Genomic DNA, 20,090 nt, shown 5'->3' with positions numbered 1-20,090 from the left:
TCTCTAGAAGTAGTTTACATAAAATGTATTTTTTGTGAATTGTATTATGACAGTAGATTTAAACTGGTTACTAATTAAAAGTTGATTACGTACTACAATATTTAAAGATACTTAATACGTAATACATATTTAATATCTTATCTTCTTATATATAAAAATGAATCGCAAAATGTGTTGGTAAGCGCATAACTCGAGAACGGCTGAACCGATTTCGATAATTATTTTTTTATTATATTCCTTGAAGTGCGAGGATGGTTTTTATGTAGAGAAAACGTAAATATGTACCACGGGCGAAGCCGGGGCGGACCGCTAGTTTTAAATAAATATACCTACCCAAATATACAGTTTAATTATGTTTAATTTTATGTATATTTGTTATAATAAATTCAGTCTCATACAAATGATTCAAATTAATACATTATGTAAACAGACAGCTACTGTATAAAAAATACAATAAAATATAAACGAAATTATAATTGAAAGATTTTAATTAATGTACCTACCGGTTGAACATAATGTTACACTTACATAACATACTATACACACTCGTCCATTGTTTATATTTCATTTACTGGTCATAATATGATTGTTTATTTGTTGGTTTTCCATACTAGCTTATAAATAAGTTGAATTAGGTCATTTCTTGGATAGGCTGATTTTCCATGATCAGTATAACCACGTATAACGCAGTATTTAGACCCTAAAATAAATTTTTGCTTACATTGAACTGAAAAGCCAAAAAACGACCACTGAACATTATTTATAGCTGTATTAATAAACTGTTGCATGCACAATACCCATTATTATTGACCATGCGTGATTAATTTCGATCCATTCTACAATTCACTAATAAACGTCATCGCTTTTTATGTGTATTTAATATCAGCCAACTCTTAAAAGATCATTAATTGTTAAATCATACGAATTACAGCCGATGATGTATAATTTTATTACCTTATTAATCCAGGAATGTTGAAAGTTTATCAGTTAATAGAACGGGCCTCATGTAATATTTTCTCGTTTGATATTACAAGATTATATGAGTATGTTTGTATAAGGATGAATCCATGTCCATCAAATTCGATCATGCGAGTGACATGTTGTTTGAGTTAATGTAGCAGACACAATACAACAAGATTCACGCCTTGAACTTAAACGAACTGAAGAGAAATACAATTTTCTACGTATTTTTGTAATTTCGGCTCGATTCTTAATTAAAATTAGATTCGCACATTACCTGATTTTGCATTCAATCATTAAAACGTTCAGCCTCAAGCATTATGCAAATTGGATGATAAATTGTCTAAAGCCAGCCAGATATAGAGATTTATTCAACCTCGCAAGAAGTATTTTTCAAATGAAGCTATACGGAGCCTCGTAGGCTTGATAATAATGCTGATAACAGCAACGTCGGATGGAATGGATGAGACGTGTTTAACAGATCGCTAAGCGGTTTACTTGACTTTGAGTAGGATATTGTTTGGATTAATATTACTTTGATGTACATTATGTATCTGCAAATTAATAATACAATATAGGCACTGTGTAGATTATTCGTGAAGAAATACGGTAAGTCAGAGGGATGGTACTGGTAGTAGCAATTGCTTTCTTAATTTTCATTCATTTAACTTAGATCTAGAAGCGATATGATTATGATCATTACATTTCAAATTATTTGTTTTGAAAATGATGTTCTCGGCATTTAGAAAATAAGTGATCTTGAATTTTGTTTGTTTATGAAAAACAATAGAAGATATACATATGTGTGTTGACTGCCTTGACATTTTACATACATTTTTGCATAATTAGTATACTGGTAATTGAACTTATATTACGGTACCTATAATTGTACCGTATCTCAATGGGGACGTGCCATTTTCGCACAATAAATCGGCTTGATGTAGTAGCATTTGAATGCATGAGTGACGATTATCTCCTGAGAGGAATTACCAGGAACATTAAATCTGTTAATTATTGATCATGTATTGGACCGACAGATACAATGTTACTGTTAAATCTCCCGCTAAACACGGTAGTAACTATAGTACTTATAGGTAGGCTAGTTGTAATTATAATAATAGATATTTGAAATGTAGAACTAACGAATCTTATTAGTTCTATGTCCCAACAACAACGTAAGGAGATAATATTTTATCTAGAATTCGGTAGTGCTGCTTGAATGAAATTGAAGAAAACATCCTTAGGGAATAAAAATCTCACTCCATATTTGATTCCTCCGATTTCTTTTTAATTTGAAGCAAAGAATTGGCTCATAAAAATGGTCAACAGACATCACCACCTTTCACGCTAAGTGTCACCGGGCAGAGCACTCGAAATGCCTAGTCCCATTCCAGCAGGGTCATCAACAGGTTGTGAACTGTGTGAAAATTTTTGAACATTTGTGAACATTTGAAGGATCTGAATTTGAAGCGTCTATTTCCGTGGCTTCCGTCTCGCTAAACAAACGTGTGCCGGTTGTTCACACGGCGACATTTTATTAATAAACACCGTGGTGGAGTGGTAGGGCTGTCACTTGTGAGTTATCTTTTTGAGACATGTTTAATGTTTTTTGGTATTTTCCGTTGTTCGTTGTTACTTTACGAGCTACAAACAATTACCTTACGAATGTACTTGTGTTTAGTTCAACCAATATCCATCAAAATTAGACCTGTATAAATTGAATGACACTGTGAATATCGCAAAAGCAGATCTAACATACGTGAAAATGTTCAATTATAAGAAAGAAAAAACAAACATAAGTAGGTAGGTATCCATTCAAATTACGTTCACGTTTCGCTTCAAATAGACAAAAGTTGTCTCTTTACAAACTACCAAAAAATTTTGTTACAAATGAATTAGTAATTCTTATAAATTCATATAAGTATAGAAAGTATCATATTCTTAAAAATATCCATCGCCATCCCTATAGCACAGGAACAATGGGTGCATGATACTTATATCTATAGCTAGCTACGTGCAAAGATTTACCCCAACCAGCAAAGATGTCCTATAACAATAACTTACATCACTAAAAAGCTTTTTAAATGACGTATAACAGTGTCGCGGTGACAAGCTTGTTGTATAATAGCGTTTAATGAGATGATTTTGCTCTATAATCATACACAGCAAATTTGTCCCATAACAAGGTGATGTAAACGTTTATATCACTATTTTATACGGCGTTTATAGAGCAGCTCTTATCCAGATTTTGGTACAGTAATAACAGGACGATATTATCACATAACAGCGCTGGTGGTCTCTTTTTTACAGCAAATTAGTGCAATAAACGATTCTAGGGTAACCTTTATAGTCCCATGCCTATAGAGGCGTAAAAAAATCTACAATAGGACAATTTAGTGTTGTAATGGTTTTCCTTATTACTATTATAGCACTGTGAATCTTCATGGTTGCTGAAACTCCATAATAGAGCAATTAGGTGATATATCCGAGTTTTATATCACTTCTTTGTAACCTAATTGAATTATATTAGTGTTTTTCTGCCCATTATAACGCAGTGGTTTAATAGCTGAGTGGTCAGAGTTATAGGACTGATTTACTGTATAAAAGAGTTAATAACTCTGTTATGTAACAAAAACGGCGTATTAATGTAGTAAAATGCGACACTTACGAGAGATATACGGCCTATAAGAGAGTTTCTTTCACTTTAAAACAACAAAAACCCTGCCATATTGTCAGCACCGTCTCGTAAATAATTGAAGGGTTCTATTTAATAATCATGGATTGAATGAATTTAAAAAAATCGCAGCTTCAGTAACGATTGACACCAGACAAATTCAAGGTGAGGCTTCGAATACGGACAATGATTCTGTACAATCTGTTACATCCTATGAACAGAACCAAGTTAACAGCCATCATGTGGTTTGTGATAATTCAGAAGCAGACCATTCAGACACTAGTGTTTTGCTTGACACTTCGGGATCGGAATCTAAAAATCGGAATTTACACTAGAAAATACAAAATAAAACATGTTATGGGTTTTCTATTTACATCAGGGAACCCTACTAATTTAATCCAGTATATGGCATGACAGTTGTCAAAACTACGTTCGTTTGCGGACGTATAATAGCCACGGAGTTGCTATTTGGCATCCTATCCAGCAATTTGGTGTAAAATTAGTTTTTTAATTACTTAAAACTCAATAATTCGAGGGGGGCATGAAAAAAACAGCGTAATTATGCATATAATCTATCAGTAAAATTTCATTCACAAGTCAGTTTACGTATCTAACATAATTAACAGTGTAACAAAAATTAATACTCGACACCACGATGATGGTTCCTATAGTCATTTACTCGTATTATCAATTGGTACACGATTTACCATTTCGTATTATAATTATAGCGTCGCAGTGACTTGTACATCGCAACTTCGTGCTACAAAAGATTTGCGGTTACTCTTAAAACACAAATTCGCGCTGTAACAGCATCGCGGTTCCTTTTATATCACTACTTCGCTCTATAACAGCATCGCGATTCTATAAGTGTACTCTTCTATAGGTCCAATTGGCATCTGAGTTGCTGCTACTGCAACACAATACCATCAAATGGCTTTATAAATGCGCCACTTTGGGGTTTATACAACGTTCTTATCACCCTTATAGAACTACCAGTTAGCACCTCTGAAACGTTCTTATCCCTTCTATAGAGCAACGATTTGTTGGTTGGGACTTTACATACAATATAACAATACGTTATCATCGTATATATCGATACGTAATCATTATGTTGTTTCGATCCACTCGCGTATAGAATAACGAGTACCGACACAAAAGAATATGGCGGTTGGAATAGATATAATGAGCAATTTGTGTCGTTAAGTAGTAGAAATGAAATTCATAATAATATAAAGTTGGATTATCTCCATTTTTATACGGTTTAGGTACCTACATAGGAATTTAATAGCAAATTTAACTCAGTTTATAGACGCAAATATCAAACTTCGTTTATGCTATAGTGGGTACACATATCTTAAACATATTTAGACCTGTGTTCCGAGTTGTAGTTGTGTTTATATTAGGTACTAGCTTTCCACCCGCGGCTTCACCCGCGCAGTCAAAGAAAAACCCGCATAGTTCCCGTTCCCGAGGGATTTCCGGGATAAAACCTATCCTATGTCCCGGGGTAAAAAGTAGCCTATGTCCTTTCTCGGGTATCAAAATATCTCTATACCAAATTTCATGCAAATTGGTTCAGTAGTTAGGGCGTGATTGAGTAACAGACAGACAGACAGAGTTACTTTCGCATTTATAATATTATAATATGGATTAGGTTTAAGATTTTTATGAGGAGAATACGTAGTATAAAATACTAACACGAAGGTCGAATACGAAGTGAGAAAGTTAATACTAGCTACTGAAATGAGAATATCTCAATTCCCATGCTAAATATGCAAATAACATAATTCCCGAGCCATCGATGAGTTAGGCACGATTCACCCACTCCACTCGGCTCTGCCTTTATCAGCGTTTTTATCAAGTCGACCAGGCTTCATAACCTCATTTAGTTCTGCCAATTTTCCATTTATTGTACGAATACTAATCTGTTTGGTAATACCGTGACACCTGCGACTTGTCGTGACTCATATACTTATATAGCACTTGTATATTATTTGCAAAGTAATCTTTGGTATAATCCATACTCACAAAATATGTATTTGTAGGTATTCACGTATTTTCGTTAGTTAAGTCATGAAGAATTACTGTAATACCTTAAGGCGTAATCGCATTATTACATTTTTATCTGAATCTTTAAGGTATCTATTTTTAAACAAGTCTTCACTTTTATATAAACCTATCACTGATATCAGAGATTGCATCTGCACGTGACTCTCCAACCGCTCATAAAAAAATCTATACGAGATATCATTGTGAAATATATAAAAGTGCATCTTCAAAGTCCTTGCCTAACAAAAAATAGAGTATCAAGCGATGTCGACGAACGATAGATGGCGCGCTGATGCCGGCGCATTGTTAGCAAAAAACTCGATGGCATCCGTTATAGCATAGTAAATGGAATACGAACAGTATGGAAACTACCTAGAAAACGTTCGAAACAGCTGACTCACACAAACATGGTCATCAACAAAACTCGTAAACAGTCATCGATGTGTTGTTAACAGCCAGTGCCCTTTTCTAAGGGCGTACGAAACGTCTTCGTCCACCGGCCGCGACGTATCGCGTAAATGCCACGCCGTAGTTCATGATTGACAATCAATGAACAACGACAATCATTGAAGTAACTAACGACCCTGAATATGCTTCAATAGTGCGTATATAATTATTTTATCGAAAATACTGTTGCCATACTGTTCGTGTTCTATTTACTATGGCATTCGATATAGTTTTGTTAGTGTTATCTGGGACGGATTTTTTGCGAGCAACCCGGAAGTGCTCCGAACAATGCTGTGCAAATATTGTCTTTGTTCTTCAAATCGATCGGCGTTAATTATTTTGATGATTGTTGTTTGTTAGCGAGAGTTACGATTGTGGCGGTTGAAGTTTTTGTTGTTGTTTAGTTTAGACCAAAAGTTCAGTGTTTGATTCAGAATTTTAATGTAGGTACCTACTCATACATTTTAACTTGTATGCAATAGTGGAAAAATTATTCAAACTGATCAAAAAGATAATAAATAAATAAATTGATAAATAGCAGGATCTGTGTAAAACTATAAATATAGGAAATACCCCACAACTGTAGACCGTACATTACGAATGTATAATTCTGGTCCTAATGGATGTAATTAGGGGACGAACTGGCCTGTTACCCCCGGGGCCTCTACAAACCCCGAGTGCCATTGCGTCGTCCTGTAGTAGGTAATCCATGCAGGGAGTGACGTTTGTACATTTTATTAGCCCTTGAGGGACATTTCAGACAAATAGATAAAGATTTTTATGAGCTCGTTGAGTTAATGGAGGCCCTATGTCATAAAATATTACTGGGAATTTTCTGTTATTTTTTTTTTCAAAGTTGATATTCAGTTGACAAAACTGGCCGTGTAAGTTTCATATTTTTATGGATTTAAGTAATTTTACGGATTTCAAACATTTTTTTTGCTTATAGTTGCAATTTGCATGCATTTTATATTATTACGATAAGGACATATCAATCTTTTTAGCGTTGCAATGATATCATAGCATAATATACATATACTGACGAAAAAATTCTCACTCCAAACATTTATTAATTCAACTGGTCTTTTCAAGCCTTTTGAATAGTCAAAATATTTTCATGAAAAACACACACATAGCTAATCCACAGTAAATCCCGGGCAAGAGCGACACGCGCATATTATATTAGCATTCCGTCGCCGGGGAATCAATTCTGGAGCGGCATAAATCCAGCACGTTTTACTCGCGACGCTGGCTGGAGCTCTCAGATTGCATTCAACTACAGCTGTCTCATAGATAATCTTAAGCGTCAAGCTTTACCGCTCTGTATAGCGATGTTATAATGTTCTCACTGTCAGCATCAGGTTTGTGGCGAGATCGTTTGTGTATCGCAAGTTCTTTTTGAAGTAAGAAACACTATCGATGAGTTAGCAACTGTTGTTGTCGTTTGCTTATCGAATTACGGAGAAAATATTGTCTTTCCTGATAGTTGGGATTGGCTATGGCTTGGTTAATGTGTCAATGATATTTTCTTCTACAGTTACCAAACTTCTGGTTAGTTAAATTTAATTAAAATGATTGTAATTTTTGTACTGACTGCGTTCGTCAATAACATTACTCCTATGGTCCTTTTACTTTTTGGACAAAAACAGCGCATACCTCTAATTGTGACAGACTGCTAATATTTTTGTTATTATGCCATATTTAGCGCAACCCAGTATTCTATTAACAGAATTGTTACATTAATAAAAAGAACAATAGAGGCTATAATTCACACGACAATCTTCAGAGTTTAATTATCATCGGCAAGATAACTAACACGTGCGTAACATGTGCAACGTATAAAACGATCATAATATGGAATCCTATGAAAAACTGTAAAGCTGATTATAGAATAGAACTATTTTCAGTGAAGGAAATTATTTAATACTTAAGTGCTTAACATTATATTTCTAGTTCCTACACCCGAAAACACGTACGCTGCGAATCCATTCGGTCATTATCAGCGAGTTTTCCACTTAAATGAAAAATACGAGTGAACTTTTCCCCCAGACTAGTTATCAAACTAAGTAACATTGGATTTACAAGCTTGGACGTCCTGATTCCCTGGCCGCTTTGAACACAAAAATATTACCGTTTTCGTTCCTGAGTGGCTTTAACGTCAGTAAAGACTTTATTTGAACGAGGGAAATATGCCACATTTTTCGTCTGATAAATGCGACCGTCCTGACATTATAAATGTGCATTTTTTTACATATTAAGGACGCAATATAAGTTCTCATTTTCGTCTTGTTTTAAATTTTGCCGCTTCTTTGCCATCAGATTCAATAATTTTTCATAATTATTATTTTTTTATGTCAGAGCAAGCAAAGGTTCAGGTGGGACACCTGATGTTAAGTAGTCACCACCACCCATAAACCATAAATAGGCATATATAGCTTATTTTCAGCTTATCTAAACTAATAAAAATATATTTTGGCATAAATTAATTTGACTGAAAATTCATATTTCCTTTTTATGTTCTTTATACTGTTCGGTTTATGAACGGTGTTTAAATACAATGCAAATTATGTTCTAGGTATACAATATTTTTACAGCCTTTATACCGCTGTCCTTTTTAAATACTCATCTCTCAGCTTCTAACTCAGCCTTTACTAACGTATGTTCTCTTTCCAGCATCCCGCCGTCTCAGTGAATACGTGGAGCACTACGAACCCCTCGACTACAACGCGGACGATGTGCACATACAGCACTTGCGCGCGCGCCGCTCGACGGAGCCGCAGGAGCTGCGGATCAGCTTCAAAGCGCACGGCCGACGGTTTCACATGCGGCTGCGGCGCGATCTGTCCGCGTTCAGTGAGGATTTTAGGGTAGGTTTTGGTGTTTATTAAATAAAATAAAGTTTATTTGACTCAAAATAACACATACAGCTGCTGGACAATGGGCACAGGTCTCTCTTATGGCACGCCACCGATCGTTGGCTATTTATTGCTAATTGTGTATGTCGCTAAAAATTAAAAATTTATTTAAAAAAAATCAACACAAGGCATGCAGTTATAATGTAAAGTCCAGTACATAAAAATATCCAAATTTTTGGTCCTGAACTTGATTATGAGTTTCAAAAATCAAAATCATGTTATTTATTATATGTATAGATTTCTATCTACCTACATATTATTATATACTATTAACTGTAACCCATATCATGATATCTGCCGTTAAAACTAATGTATATTGTGCAGGTCGAAGGCTCACAAGGACAGCTCCACGACGTGGACACATCACACATATACAAGGGCGAGGTGGTTGGTAAGTGGCTCTCTTATGCTTTTGTGGTTTTTTTTTATAGACCACTGATATAAAGTTATAAGGTAAAAAAGGATATGAAAGGTAAGAAAGGATAAGACTGTATTTGATGGAATTTTTTCATTGTTTGGTTTTATCTTATGTAGTCTTTATATGTAATATAGGTTTAAAAAACACAAAAAATATTTATCATAGGTACATAAAATGGATAATAAATCGTTTAAAATAACGAACACTATCAAAATCTACGATGTAACATTGTGCCTCAATCCTCTAGATAACGCTAAATTATTTCAGTCTACTATAATAGGTAGAGGCAGGTACAACTATTCCCGCCAAAATCCACTCTAAATAGTAGGTCGTGAACACATTTCATCAAAATGGAACATCTTCAATTACTCTTACATTTGCTACGTTTTCGCAATGAACGTTCATTAAATATGTAAACGTGTTTGATAGAAATTCCAGATCGTATTTTCAGATAAGTCGTTAACCCCGTATACATTTAGAAGGAATATAATACAATGGAAATAGTAGCTACTTATTATAATAGAATACGCTCACCATTATGTTTATAAAGCCGTTGAGAATACTAACAATCCTAATAACAATGTGTTCTGATATTGTATTACAGATTTGGAATTTTATTTTCCACCATTCACTTTTGTTCGCTAATCGAAGGTAGCTGATTACTTGTTACAGACACGTGTACAAAATAATATTTTGATCTATTATTTATTTATAGTCTATTTACATGTGATATAAATCAATATTATCTCTATCCAAACACGTAGACAGAAATTGTCAAACAGTGTACGAAGCAATTCCTTTGTGAATAGGACTAAGTTTTGTAAAGCGCAATACACATTGAGCCCGCCGGGCCGCCGACATATGTCGGCAACTTTTTGTCGGCGGTCTAGTTGGCGGCTTCACTTATTACAAGTCGGAAAGTTTGGTCGGCGGCATGTCGGCGGCTTGAGATGAGAAATTTATTTGGCAGTCAGTGATTGCCGTGTGTCGATAAAGGTTGTGTGGTTGTGTCATATAATTTTGGTGATGTATCTTCGATAATTCAGTAAATAGAAATAATCTTAAAAATGGACGATGGCAGTGATCTGTTGATAGCAGCTTGTGGAATGTTTATTGCTGGATCGCTCCAAAGGGAACGAAGCTGTTGGGTTAGACCTAGTTTACTGAGTCGCAATTGTTATAGCAATCATGACAGATTAAAAGATTTGAAAGCAGATGATTCTCCTCATGATCCTTCTCATGATAAAGATTAATTAACGTAAGACATTTTTCGTCGTCCCACTCCATGTCGAAAATACATGCACGTCACTATAGGTCGAGTGTCGCCGGGCAACTGAGCGCAGGCGTACCCAAGCCGCCAACATGTCGGCGGGCAACACGCGCGGGCGCATGTTGCCGACATGATTCTTTTCATACAGGCCGCCGGGTTGTGTCGCCGGGCTTTGTCGGCGGCCCGGCGGGCTCAGTGTGTATTGCGCTTTATGTATGGTAGACACACAAATTGGATCGCTGAGCGGGCTTCTGCGTGACGTGAATTGTGTTCCAAGATTCGTTCTATCTGCTTTTAAACTTACTCTAAAACTGACTCTAAAACTTTAGAGCTAAGGTCAGAATGCTAAATGTAACGGGTCGTGAATGCCTGTAATTAGAGGCTTCGAGTGTTTGAGTTCTTGTGGAATATGATCATACGTGATAGCTTTTATCGCAATTTTGATATTCGTTAAAGTTAATTGGGTTATGCCTGTATGGTATATAATATATATAGACATGTGATGTTTTTTAAATAAAATAAATAAATAAATATTGTGTAAAATTCTTTATACATATTGGCGATTTAACAGATTTAAGAAATTAGATTTTCATAGACGCAAGTATAGCTTAATTATAATTAGTACGCGTTAGAGGGTTATTTTCGCAAACAGCTCTCATAAAAGAGCGTTTAATAACAACAACGTTAAATTAAATCTTTATTACTTTACACGAAGATGATAACACGTGAACAAAACATACAATTGAATAAATGAACTTCAGATTTACTCAAATGAAATTCCTTGAAAATACAGCGTCGTTGGCATTTCGTATGCACGAAAAGATCAACAATATCACGAACAAATTTCCAACTAAATAATATAATAATACAAGTAAGTACAATAAAGCGTGAAATACTAAGACAGGTACAAAGTTTGCGGGTGACGCGCGGACTGGCGTGGAGCGACTTCTCTATTGTGCTCCCAAAACATTATCTACTTAAGATAAAGTACTGTTGTTCTACCCCCAGGGAGGTGGGACACTATACAAGTGTATGTCAAAGAAACTCGGTGATTGACGTATCAATGAATACGGTACGATTCAAATTGGAAAGGTAGAAATGAGGGTGCAAATAGTCTGTAGCGTATCTAACATCAGTTTAAAACACTTTCGTTATTAGTTATTTCATTCGTTTACATATAGATTATAATGTAAAATAGTTTTAATCTTAATGGTTTTACAGATGCCTTTCAAGGGGATATTTCTTTTGATGCGGTTGCAATAGTTGTCTCTAATCTATTTAATTTTAGTAATATCACAGATAAACTAATACTATACTAATATGTTGATCACTTAAAATTAAATAAGTTTGTACTAGGAACGTCCATCACCACCAATAGCAACAATTTAGATCTACATACTTTGATTTACCTCCTATATAAACAAAAGTAGGCTTGATTTACGTAAATATTTCGATTTTATGTTTTATAATAATCGAAAGAAAGAAAGAAAGTTGGTTAATAATTCATCTAAATATGTAAGAAAAGCTAAAACCGATGCAGAATACAAAGATTTATTCGCACTTGGATCAACGTCAAGTAAGGTAAATACATAAATCTGCATATTACGCCGCTGGGAGGTAATTTAGGAGCTCATATAATAACCGCACTTGTTTGATGCTTTTCTAAATGCCTGTTTCCGCGGCGAGAGCCACTCTAGACATTAATAATTCGACGGGGGCACGCCATATTTCTTTTTGTAATTTCTGCCCCGTCGGCATCAAGTCCGCGGCTAATTGGGAGCTTTCGGCCTCTCCAGTTTTAATGTCGGCGCATGCCTCTGACGGGATGGACGCTGCATGTTCCAAAGGCTTTGTATTTAATTGCTTGATTTAATGTGCCATACGTGGTGTGCGTGCATATCAGGACAATGGATGATCGTGAATAGTTTAGGGTGAATGCCGTTTGGGATCTCTATTCTCTATGTCATATAGCAATAGCATTATAGCTGTAGACCGTAGTAGTCCGTCGTCTGACCTTGTTGAAATAGAGAAATCTAAATCGGACTATAATTACAAATTTCTAAATAGTATACATATAATTATTTAGAGAGAACATTTTACAACTTTTGTACGGCGTACGCTTGAAGCATTTCAATTACTTGCAGACATGTTTACCTATTGACATAGCGCATTAACACAACATTATATTAAGGGATCGCGGGGCGCGCTGCGACTCGCAATTACCGCATTGTTTTCAGTACATTGACGTTTCAGTATAACCGTACCCCGAGTGGGTACGTTGATTACGCTGCGTAGCGAGTACATTTAATATAATCGCGAAAGTTTGGTGGCGTGTAAATGGATGAAGTTGCGAGGGCAGCATCGATCGAAGTTCGTCGCCCTACTTACAGCGATGCACTCGCCGTGTTTATGCATCGGATAATCGGGACGGATGCGGGAGGTGTCCGTGCTTGGGGTAATGATTGCTTGCGAACTTGGGATTTGACGATGTTTTTATGATATGGATAGAGTTTGCTAGTTGGCTGGAAATTGTAGGTATTGGGTGGGCGGAAGGTGGTAGATTGGATTCTAAGTTTGGTTATAACGATGATTGCATGTTCGCAGATTGTGATGATGTTATGGGAGTAAATTTTTTTTTATATTTTGGCTAATTATTTATTTCATTTGCATTGTATTGCGTATACAATACATTACAATTTACAATGTACAACTTGACTGCGAATGCTTTTGTTATATTTCTAGGAATTGCAAAGATAAACTAAGGTCTAAGTACTAATGAAAATTTACAAAACAATAAAATATTATATTTTAAAGTAATACGAGTAGTAAAATTGATAGAATATTGTGAATTTACAGTTAAAATTGAAAACGAACTAAACGGTGCCGAGTTATATTACAAAACAAATTGTTACAATTTCTCTTCAAAAGGGAGACGATACACACGAACGCTTCTATTATGTCAGTTTCCATGATTTTGGAGTCACGTACAATATAAAACTATTCCTAGAAGCCGTGTCGAGATGTCAATAGCCAATTATTGGGTAAATCTGCTGTTTTAAGAGAACAGCGATCGTTTGAACTGCACGCCAGACATAAAAGAAAAATATGCTGTAAAAGACTGAACTTTTCTGTTTACACTTTGATAGTGGTTCGTTTTAAGAAAAATTGGGATTTCAATCAATTGTTTTGGGTGCAAGTATTTTTCCAGATTATCTATTGCACGCCTCATAAGCGAAGCGTTGAGGTGGGTACTACTGTCACTTCGCGCAAAACATCTGATTTTTCAAACTTAAAATGTCTTTATGTATCATACATTGCACTTGTAAGATAATACATACACACACATATTAAGAAAAAACACTATTTTTAACGTTCATGATATTTTTGATGTCATTTTTGTTATTTAAACTAGTTAAAAAACAGTTTAAAAAAGTTCTGTCTTGGACGTCCGTGTGTCTGTATGTGCGGATCCTTTTTCTTGTTAACACGATAGCGACCGAAATACTTTACTAATCGAGTCTTTTTTTTTCTCTTACGCTTGAGTATGCTCAGGAATAGAACCCTTTCATTTTTCAGGGTCTGATTCGATGTGGTTTAATTGTTATTAAATAAACAAAAATAATAATTAATAAATATTTATTAAAAAAAAATTATGAGGCGTGCACTTTTGGATTTTCCAAATTATTTGGTAATATACCTCATAAAAATGTATCTCTAAATGATAATGGTCTGGTTGAGATGTTATAAATATTTAATAAAATTTCTGCAAAAGTCCGATTCCTGATTCCACGTATTACGGAGTATCTCGTATAAGCGGGATTCATATTTCTTGTTAATTATAAATAACATGTTCTCGACGTAAAATATGCAAAGCAAGTTTATCTTTAAATTATCGTCGAAACAAAATGTTGCGATACTTTGAAGTGGATGTTGGTCTATCCAAAATCTCGGCTTTATCTTTCACGGAAAAATCATTAAAATGTCCTTCAAATAAGTAAAAATGTAGCTACCAAAATAAAAACGATGGCAGGCTTTAGTGAGTTATAAAAATGTACGGGATTTTCCTTTTAGAATTTAGTGTAGGTTTTCGGAGTCGTGCGGTTTCGGCGGGAAACACATCTCTGTCGTGTTTACCCTCTCTTAAGGTGGGTCCACATTTATATCGAGTAATCGTATCTAAACAGTCGTATCGTATCGAGTAAGAGTATCCTAAGTGTGGACCCCTATTTTGACTATACCGTATCTTACGACATTTCATTATACATTATTATTAGTATTATTTACGACACGTATCAGATACGCGGTCAATAGCGATTGGGGTGTATCATGATCGCGATCATTGTGCGTCCACAATAGCAAACGTGATTCGCGTCGATGCTTCGCTACGCGAAAATGATCAAGTGTGGACCCACCTTAAGCTCGTAATCCCGTGATGTCGCCGTCTGCCTCGTTATTTAATATTTCCAACGCGATATTTGCTTGTTTGACGGAATATTATGATACTTTATTTAGGAGGGCACCACCTTTATCCCGCTGCACCGGAGGGTATGCATTTTAATTAGGTTTTTACTTGATCTTCCTTGGAACTGGAATTCTGAGTTGCACGCTGCAAATTAAATGCTATTATATTTTTCTGGTTTTAACTTTAAATAATAAAATTAAGTATCTAGTTGAGATTTAAAGTTAGGATTTTGAAAATATGACCAAAGTATCGAGCGTTAAATTAACGTAAATATTAAAGATATTCAAAAATAAATAAATCAAATGCTTTTAAATAATATTGTGGACATCCAGACGTGACTCGGCCTCAATACCTACCTACATAAATAAACTGGAAAGAACCCGGAACGAACTCTACAGCCACTCGAATTGAGAATTGGTTGATATAATTTCGGCTGTACGTGACGAGGTTAAGAAAATCAATGATACCCGCACAATGGTGGTACAATACCTCGTCTAATATGACAATACGACGTCAGCACACAACAATTCAATTCTCGCATTTGTATCGATCGATCAATATATTGGTCGGTTATTTTTCATGTCAGCGTTTAACAGCGATTTCCAGCAATTCAGCTGGGCTTGTAGACAATAGCGAGTGCAATAATGGATGGAAATGGATGGCTGCAAGAGATAAATGGTTGAATAAAAATGGGAATGCCAATATACCGAGCAAAGTCTAAAAGCTGCACTTAGCGACGCGATACACCAAGACGCTAGTGCAACTCTGTTCACTGTTGTACTAATTATGTTTAACCGACTTCAAAGAGAGCATATGTTTGTAAGAATTATCTCCAATTGCGAATTGAATCATACCTACGGTAATTAGAAATAACGGCATGTAGGATCCTGAAGTTTTGTTTATCTATACTTCTATACTAATATTATAAAGAGGAAAGGTTTGTAATTATGTATGTATGTATGGTTTTCACGCATAAACTACTGGACCGATTTCAAAAATTCTTTCACCATTAGAAAGCTGCATCTTCACTGAGCAACATAGGCTATATTGCATTTTCAAAAAAATTAGAGATCCTTACCAAAAATGCAATAATGTAACTAGGGAATCCAATCCCGCAAACGCGGGATCCCGCTAATGCGGGATCCCGCACCTTTTTTGCGGGATCAAAAATGCGGGATTACTCATGCGGGATCCCGCACGTTCGCGGGATTGAAAAAAAGTAAGAAAAATAGGCTCAGACGATGATCGGAACTATTATCGGACGGAACGGAACGTAATCAATGTCAGTTCCAGTACTCTATGACTGGGGATTCCCCTACGGCGTACGGGGATTTAACTTTGCGCGTACTGAATGGGTGGCAGAGTCTAGAGCTGCAGGCTGCTGTGCGTGTACCCACTCGAGATAATTCAACTGATTTGATATTGACACTTTTTGAATGTGGAGGGAATAGGGGGAAGTATTTGGAAGCTGTTTATACATATGTAAAATCAATTCCGCCTACAAGTGTGGAAGCCGAGCTTGCTTTTTCCGCCGCTGGCTATTTATGCAACAAGATAAGATCAAATCTAAAATATGAAACGTTAGATACTTTATCATTACTTCGAAAGTATTTTCAAAAAAAATTGGTTGTTTGTAAAGTAGGTTTACGATCGAGATGTTTACGTGATAACGTCTTATTGGTGGCAGCGCTCGAGATGAGACGGGAGATCGGTCCGTCTCTCTCTCGTTATACCTGCGATCGCGCTCGTGAGGTTTTGGTGTGACACAAGTTTCTGAACATGTCACCCGACTAAAACGATTTTAAAAACGTTATCACGTCAAAAAAAATAAGCTGATTTTAAATGCCTCTAAAACCAATGAATATGTTCTATTTCAAATAAAAATCTAATATGAAACGTGAAATATTGTGAATATTGTATTGTCTTAAACATCATTATATTTAATTTATAATATAAGTGATAACTTTGCTTAGATGTTGATAAGAATAATTAAAAATATTTGTGTGTATTTTCTTTCTTTAAATTACATGAAACAAAAATAATAATAATTAAAATCAATCCCGCAAATCCCGCGGGATCCGCGGGATTGCTGATCTTAATCCCGCAGGCTTGCGGGATCGCGATTTTGATGCGGGATTGGATTCTCTAAATGTAACCCAAGGTGTATAAAATTCCTAAATAAAAATTCTGTCATCGCATGCGCTGCGGAATCTATTCCTTGAAGTACGAGGATGGTTCTTATGAAAAAAAACGTAAACATGAAGACCACGGGCGAAGCCGGGGCGGACCGCTAGTTATAATTAATTACTTCTTTCGACACCTATTCAATTTCACATGTTGGGCCGTCACAAAGGAAGGTTACCAAAGTACAGTAGGCGCGCGATAATCCGGCGCTCGCCAATCCGGCACGCTCAGTAGTCCGGCACTTCGGGACTCAGACAGCCCGCTCTATAATCCGGCATTTTACATAGCTGAACGCCGGATTACTGAACGAAAACGTCACAAATGATGAACCTAATATGTAATTTTAATACTTATTTAATTAATATTTTAATTAATTTATGTATTTTTTTTATAATAAATTCAACTTAGGTACCATTTTAAATATGAAGTCTTATTTCCTATACTAATTCGATAATCCGGCATTTCCGACAATCCGGCATAGAGGAAAAATTGCCGGTGCCGGATTAGCAAGCGCCTACTGTATATACAATTTTATGATAGTAAGTTATCACATATTTCTGCCATTTCAATGTTGGCTCGACCTCCATATTAAACACACAAGCCGCCAAGTCTTGTAAGAGAATTATATAGCGTTGAATATCACTTAGGGTGATGTTACTATTTGTAAAACGCTTTCCAAAAAGGATTTACACAGTACAATAGAACCTTTTACAAATAGCATAGCCTTCGAAATATAAATCGTCTTTTATTGAATTACAACTTTTATATCAAACAAACTATTTACCTTGTAGTAATGTGAATTTAAGTGGGCTAAATAAATGTCATTAACAAATCGAAAATATATCGTACAAATAAACCCTAAATTGTCCGAAAACAATTCAACAAACTGAAGTTGAACTATTGAAATAAACAGAAAAATGTAAATGGATTTCATTCCAAACAAAATCTCGTTGAACAAAAACAATAATTGTTGAGTGGACTTTTCATGAATTTCATGAGTATTTTAAAATTTATTAGTTAATAATTCAATTTGTATTTGTTACTTACATTTTAATTGATATCACTTCCTTAAATAAATCTTTCGATAATGTTGAACCAATAGAAATAGATTCTTCCTACCCATACTTAATAGTATAGATGAAAGAGTCAATTAGAGGTCATTTATCTTCCAAGATTCTGCACTGAACGGTCTCGGAGACACGTGTGTCACATAATTTCGCTTGGCGGACTTTATACTTTTATTACAATTCGAAACCTAAAGTCATATCTTTTCATAGACATATATCCACAAAGATGTATTGGCAAAATTGTAACCATGAAATTGTCAGCTTTAAAAGTAATGAATTAAATGAACAAATTGCATACAGTAGTTTTATTGGTAAGCCAAGTGATAGGGTTCAAACATAACGCTAAATTACAGTAACGGTAATGTGCCTGTAAGTACATAGTTTGGTCCCCCACTATACGATAAGTCATTATTATTATCTCTCCCCTGTCCCCCGTTCAAATGAGTCACTATTTAGTTAACTATTTGCTACGTTTTTTTATAATAATGTACCGTGGACACGCAATTTCAGGATGTTTGTCACCAATTACTACATGTGTTTTTTTTTGTGGTTCCTATTGATAACAATCGATTGGCTGTCGAATATATGTTATAGGTGTGGTGTTGCAATTAATTTATATGGTTTGCTATCAAACGCTCGCTAAAGATATAATACGGGATTGGAGTTTGAGAGTATTTGTTGAGTTTAAAATTTAAATATGTATGTATAGCACGAAGTATGTGCCTTTGTGTTGCTTTTTTAGCAAATCACGTCAGGTAATATTGGAAAAAGAATAACCTTATACTTCTCAAACATGCAATGTATGTTAAAACAAATAAAAACTATTTAAGTACAGTTGAACCTCGATAACTTAAACCTCGGTAACATAAAAACCTCTGTAACTTCAAAAAATAATATGTTCCCTTCCCATCAGAGCCCAAAACCTCTTTAACTTAAAATACGCAACCTCTATAACTTAAATAAATAATCTCTGTATTGGCCCTCAGTAACTTAAAGAAATGTTTCCACAACCTCTATAATATAAAATTGTTTGTCAATGAGTCATTTTGAGAGTGTTAAAACAAAAGGTTTCGGTATTTATTGCTTGCACGTGTTTACTATGTATTGTTAAGGGCGCGTATAAAGTCAAATCACCAATCAACTTTTAGTTGATACGTGTAGTATTCAAGACCAAATATAAAAAATAAAATATATGTAAAACTTGATGATATTTTCGATTATATTGTCAGATCAAAAACATAAAATATTGAAATTGACTCGATAGAAAAAATTCACGAAGTTACCTCTAAATTTCACACTTTTACGTTTTTACTGGACATGGTAATACTTATTATGATTTTTTTTTCATAAACAATTATATTAAAACATTTGCAAGATATTTGTCAGAGCATTTTGTGTAATTACTTTTAGTTTTGGTTTAATCACGATAAAACACTTTTGGCGCTTACTATATTTTTAATTACGCAAGAAATCATCTTCCATCGCACGTTCCGGGAGCTAAAAACATAATTCTATTTCATACATCAGACGCTATCGCTCCGTTGAGACGAGTAGACCACGCTAAAATTGCTGCGCCGTGTTTTATAATTACGCCGAATATTGATTTGTTGAAAATGGTAAACAACAAAATGAAAAGACTTAAGA

General features: G+C 35.1%; 1 protein-coding gene across 3 annotated transcripts in view; it reads left to right on the top strand.

Moving 5' to 3' along the window:
• The window catches only part of kuz (zinc-dependent metalloprotease kuz), a 73,938-nt gene that overhangs the window by 21,742 nt on the left and 32,106 nt on the right, over positions 1 to 20,090 (top strand). For all 3 annotated transcript variants that reach the window (XM_090106221.1, XM_090106219.1, XM_090106220.1), the window contains 2 exons: positions 8,804 to 8,997; positions 9,370 to 9,436. In XM_090106221.1, coding sequence (XP_089962347.1) covers positions 8,804 to 8,997; positions 9,370 to 9,436 — 261 coding nt within the window. The remainder of the gene's footprint in view (positions 1 to 8,803; positions 8,998 to 9,369; positions 9,437 to 20,090) is intronic.

The sequence above is a fragment of the Colias eurytheme genome, chromosome 10 (assembly GCF_061535395.1).
Source record: "Colias eurytheme isolate Ceu_HAF_F1 chromosome 10, ilColEury1 Martin Lab GWU primary, whole genome shotgun sequence".
Lineage (NCBI taxonomy): Eukaryota > Metazoa > Arthropoda > Insecta > Lepidoptera > Pieridae > Colias > Colias eurytheme.
Note: the sequence above shows the minus strand (reverse complement) of the source record. Positions and strands in the feature narration are given on the sequence as shown.